At 34.5% G+C, this 5,195-nt stretch overlaps 1 protein-coding gene across 1 annotated transcript; it reads right to left on the bottom strand.

Moving 5' to 3' along the window:
- Positions 1-285: 285 nt before the first annotated feature.
- On the bottom strand, positions 286-4,555 carry LOC147847392 (uncharacterized). Its single transcript, XM_087339246.1, has 9 exons — positions 4,415-4,555; positions 4,192-4,257; positions 3,046-3,126; positions 2,852-2,905; positions 1,968-2,036; positions 1,286-1,348; positions 1,118-1,197; positions 978-1,043; positions 286-583 (listed from the first exon to the last, which is right to left on the bottom strand). The coding sequence occupies exons 1-9, from the start codon at positions 4,460-4,462 to the stop codon at positions 556-558; spliced, it is 555 nt and encodes a 184-aa protein (XP_087195372.1). The 5' UTR covers positions 4,463-4,555; the 3' UTR covers positions 286-555.
- Positions 4,556-5,195: the final 640 nt, after the last annotated feature.

Genomic DNA, 5,195 nt, shown 5'->3' with positions numbered 1-5,195 from the left:
AGCTATTTAACAACTTGTAAAAGGCCAGAAACTAACAGAGGAAGAAGAATCGCAGCCTTACTATTTAGCTTTTCAACTATACCACCACAATTATATATTTGAGCTTTTAGAGAAAGAATTGTGTAGACAGCCATTCAAATGAAGGAAGTACTTGAAGTGAAAACAGATCTAATTACACGAATAATGTGCATACAATGATATAACTGTTTAAACTCTCTCCAAATTTTCAAATTATAGATCAATGCTGTTGCCATTGTTACCATAGATTGTATCATTTGTCATCAAAACAAAAAACCAACAAATTCAATATAAAGCACTATAATATGATATTGTAGGGGGCATTTCATTGCATTGTTGTTCACATACACTTAAGAGTGAAAAACACCTACTAATTAATATACATGGATGCAATTCATAAACAATATGCACAGTAAGTGCTTATTCACCATCCAATCTTCACATTCATTAGTTTACAACGATTGACTGTTAAATGCTCGGAACTCTTAGTTATTGTAATTAAAATCATGTCTATTCACTAAATGTGTTGTTCGTCACTCATCCCCACTTAATGCTGCACCCAACACTGCAAGACAAAGATAAAAGAAAGCATTTAACATATTGTGAGTCATACCTTATAACATTAATTAGAATCCTCTATGCCATAACATGGTTTGATTGGGTTTCTTCGGTGTCAAATTTTTGTCACACAAATTTTAATATGAAAATGCATTTATAATTGCTTTCAGCTGCAAATCTCCAGTTCTCAGGGTTGTTAGCATCTGTATTGCGCTCCAAATTCCATATTCATCAGCCACAACTCTTTGGAATGAAACATAATATAACATGTTCTACAATTTGCTTAGTAACAACAAATTGTTTCTACCTTTATTCTTTTCCTGAATCGTGATGATGGGTTGGTTAGAGCTAGGCTAAATGCAATAAGCTCAACTGCTAAAAATAGGAACAAAATACTTTACCATGGTTTTTGAGGGAAGTCTATCTCCTTGCCATTCAATATACAGTCCACTGCTGCTCTTAAATCCCTATGACAAACATAGATGGTTACAAATAAGAGACTGCTGCTAAATTCCACTTTCAAGCTAGTATTATTACTTACTGGCCATTCGCTGGCTTTCCACTTCTAGGACGAGAATCATCAAATTGTCCATGATAGGCAAGGACAAATTTATCACCCTCCTGATCAAAGGGCATTCAAAAATAGGTAAAGAATTGGTCATAAAGGTCACGTTGATCCAAAAACATCTACCAAGAACGTGGATTATACCTTTCTGAATAAGAATATGTCTGGAGTGCACACTGCACCATACGCCTTTGCTACTGCTTGTGACTGTATCAATCAAATCAGGAAACATAGTTAAGCATAGTTTATCTGAAATACTTTTATAAACTAGACAATATAACATAGTTCTATCTACTGAATGACTTTAAGCACAAATCATCCAAGATTTTAATGGATGAGTTTAAGAGAAATGGATCCAAGATGACTGAAAACACAATGCTGTCTACTGGATGATTTTTAAAATATTGGTGACGTGAAGCACGCATCTATCTTTTGGACGGTGTTTTTGCAATCAATATTCCAAAATGATATGAACCATAAACCTATCTACAGGATAATTTTTATTTTAAATTTTTATTTTTATCCTGAGAGTCGAGACCTACATAGTAATCTTTGTAATGCACACATAACTTTTCTGGACCATGATAAGATGAGATCTCAGAACCCCTATTATTGAAAATGCCTAATCTTGTGACATTTAAATAAGACATTTTTGGAACTGAACTTTCCAGGATGCAACCAGATTAACTACAAAAGCACTGAGATGCATATCCACGCCTCACTTGCAAAAGCCCATTTGAATGATCATTAATTTTCTCTAACCCAAAACAATGCAAACAGTTTATTACAATTCTAAAATCCAGTAATGTTCCGTAAGAAATCTTACCTCATCATAGAGATATGGGAAGACATAGTCATACTTCTTTGCATCAGCTGCCATGAACTCTGGCCCATCCTAAAATATAAAATATTTAAAAGAAAGAGAACATACGAGTTCAGATTCAATCTGACATTTGAAGTGGATTATGAACTAATATATTCCCAATACACTAAGATATATATAATTGATAAATCCATATTTCTTTTCAACGTAGAAACACTTTAAGCATTGTGAAAAGACTTTCCAAAAAGTGTACTAAGTTTGATACATTGTGCTAAGTGTACTAACTCCCTTGCAGAGGAATCCTCTTTTGCACATAGGGGTCAATATTAGCTTGGAGATTATTATTATGAGCTCAGTACATTGTGGAGAAAGTTTGAAACATTGTACTATTTCATTTGCAGAGTTCTCTTCTGAAGTTAGGGGTTCATTATTTTACCTACAATCTATACTCTACATTTTATACTTTCAACTTTAAATTTTAAGAGTTAAATTTTAAAAGCTATATTTTAAGAGTTTAATTCAAATTTGATTAAATCTAAAATAGAGTGATAAAGTTTATGTGTTTGATTCACATTTCCTTAAATCTCAAATAGCATGATACAGGTGTGGAATAGGATTTGACAGAACCATTAATACATACGTAACCAACACTTGACAGAATCATAGAATCAGCCACTTATAAACGCTTATGTAACTAACCAACACATAAGACATCAGGTGCCAAAAACTATGGCATATGTACCACTAGCGAGTTGCAATATATACATTTCTTCACACAATTAGGTAATTCTTTAAACAGCCATTGGGGTCTATTTTTTCCTTAATTTTTTATTTCATAAGAAATGGTTCAGTGGTTCAAATAAGAGTTCTGAGCGATATGCCCATACCTGTGGATGTGACTTCACTGAGTTGGAGGAGATTGCAGCTATAGCCAGTCCTTTCTTTACATCAATCAGAGAAAAGAAGAACAAGCATCAGCACAATATTGACCTATTTCTGTATAAACATATCTTGGTAATTTAGATAAAGCTACAACATTAGTGTTCAGCTACAACTTGAAAGACAGAAATGATCAACATACAGTATAGTATTCCTTTGCAAAATCTGACAAACCCTCCTTGATATGAACAACATATGGGCAATGGTTACAAATGAAGATAACCTGAGCAGAAAAATGTTAAAAATATGATGTTAACATCCATGGCATGTGCATCATAAATATGAAACTTGAAAAATAAATAATCTTTGCTCTAGAGTCTTACATGGGGCAGCAAGCCACAGTGCATTAAGATTCCATCTTAAAGTTTTAAGTTGTTCTTCTCACATTACCTCCCAATCTTTTCATATTTTAGGATTGGGTTTGCATTATTTTATCTAAAGTGACTCCTATAAAGCTTGCAATAACATGAATATTAAGAAGTTTAAAAGCATTAAGTTCAATTTCAACAAATCAATCCTCTCTTTCTTAAGACAAAAGGTGAAACATCCAATTTTAAGCTTTAATTTCACATTTTTCCTAAAATGTATGGTATGTGAAATAATGCTACTTAATTTTAGGAGGAGCGTGACTCTGATTAAATTGCAGTATCATTATCTGCTATGATTGATGAAGAATATTAACCTTACAAGTGACATGATACATATCATCGAGAAAAAAAAAAGCTAATTTTAAATTGTATCATTCTTATTGCGTTAGAGGATATGGATGCCAAAAATAAAAAATGTCATTCTATTGCAATATCACTGCTTGGTATATTAATCTTTTTAAAGTTCCCCAAACATAACAACATCTCAGGATTTTAATTTACAAATCACACACTATCAAATCCAAATATGAGTACACATATAATATAACATACACACGTGTGTCAATTGCATATATTAGTGCGATGTACCATAATAGAACTAGGAAGGGGTCCTCTTCAAGATCATATTGAAGCACACACTATGCAACTTGAAAATATCATTAGGCATAGCAAATAAGCGTACTTGTAGAGCTAGGAGTGTTTCAGAATGTTAAGGTCAATTTTCCAGTCATACTCGTGATCACATAGATCAAATGTTCAGTACTTTCTCAAAGAAGCTAGCGAAGTTAAAGGAAAATAATCGAAAAACATAAACAACGTAGGTTGTTTCGTATTTCCTTATCGTGATGAAAAGCATGTATTTTTGTTTACAAAAAAAAAACCTGCGTGTGTGTGTGTGGAGAAAGAGAATGATTTCATACCAGAAGTGCGGATTTATCAGAATAATCATCAAGCTTCCATGTGATTCCACTCAAAGGCTCCGGAAGCTGCAAGAGAGAGAGAGAGAAGAACAAGAAGAAAAGAAAAGAGGTAAATAACTGTGTGCGAGGTAAAATCAAAATCAAAGAAACAAAGAAACAAAGAATCAAAGAAAGAAGATGAAGAAAGAAGGAAGATGATGATGATGATGATGATGATGAGCACCTGGAAGTAGGGAGCAGGAGAGCCTATGGTAAGGGTTTTAGAAGCCATCGCGGAGCTCGATCGAACGATTTTGCTGCTACAGAACTTTCTACTGCAATTGTGGAGAGAGAGAGAGAGAGAGAGAGAGAGAGAGAGAGAAGAAAAGAGAAGGGAAAGGGGAATGAATGAATATGCGAGGGCTTCTTATATTTACAGAAACTACCCTTTCACTTATTTTACAAAACAAATGCCCCTCCAGCCCCCATTCTCTTCTTCTTCTTCTTCTTCTTCTTCTTCTCTTGGTGCACAGAGCCCAGAGGGGGTAGGTTTTTCCAAGGTTCTTTCTTCAGTATCGTGTATGTAATGTAATGTGCCTTCATGGAATTCATTCTCAAAGTTCTCGTGGGGCATCTCGTGGGCAGACCAAATGACATATACCCATCCTCCCCAGGAGGGTCTTTCTCGACACGATATCCTCCTCGTGGCCAGTTTTCAATCCACTCGATGGCATTAGCCCTTGCACTCCACAAAAAAACCCTCCCTTATACCCCTCATTTTCTGGTGGAAATTCAAGGAGAATTCAAGGTGCCCTTGTCTTTAAAAATCTCCTATCACTTCCTCCTTCTCTTTCGCCTTTCTTTTCTCTCTCTTGGCTCTCGCTATCTATCTATCTATCTATCTCTTTTAGCTTAGGTCCTATTTTATTTTATTTTATTTTATCTTCGATGATTGGGTAAACACCCCATTTTGTTGTAAACCAATTGTCTCATGGGCCAAATTTGGCCTTAGAAGACATTAGCAT

This window comes from Azolla caroliniana, unplaced genomic scaffold (genome assembly GCF_043228905.1).
Source record: "Azolla caroliniana isolate FFs.n. ecotype wild unplaced genomic scaffold, voAzoCaro1.0.p SCAF_1076, whole genome shotgun sequence".
NCBI classification, from domain to species: domain Eukaryota; kingdom Viridiplantae; phylum Streptophyta; class Polypodiopsida; order Salviniales; family Salviniaceae; genus Azolla; species Azolla caroliniana.
Note: the sequence above shows the minus strand (reverse complement) of the source record. Positions and strands in the feature narration are given on the sequence as shown.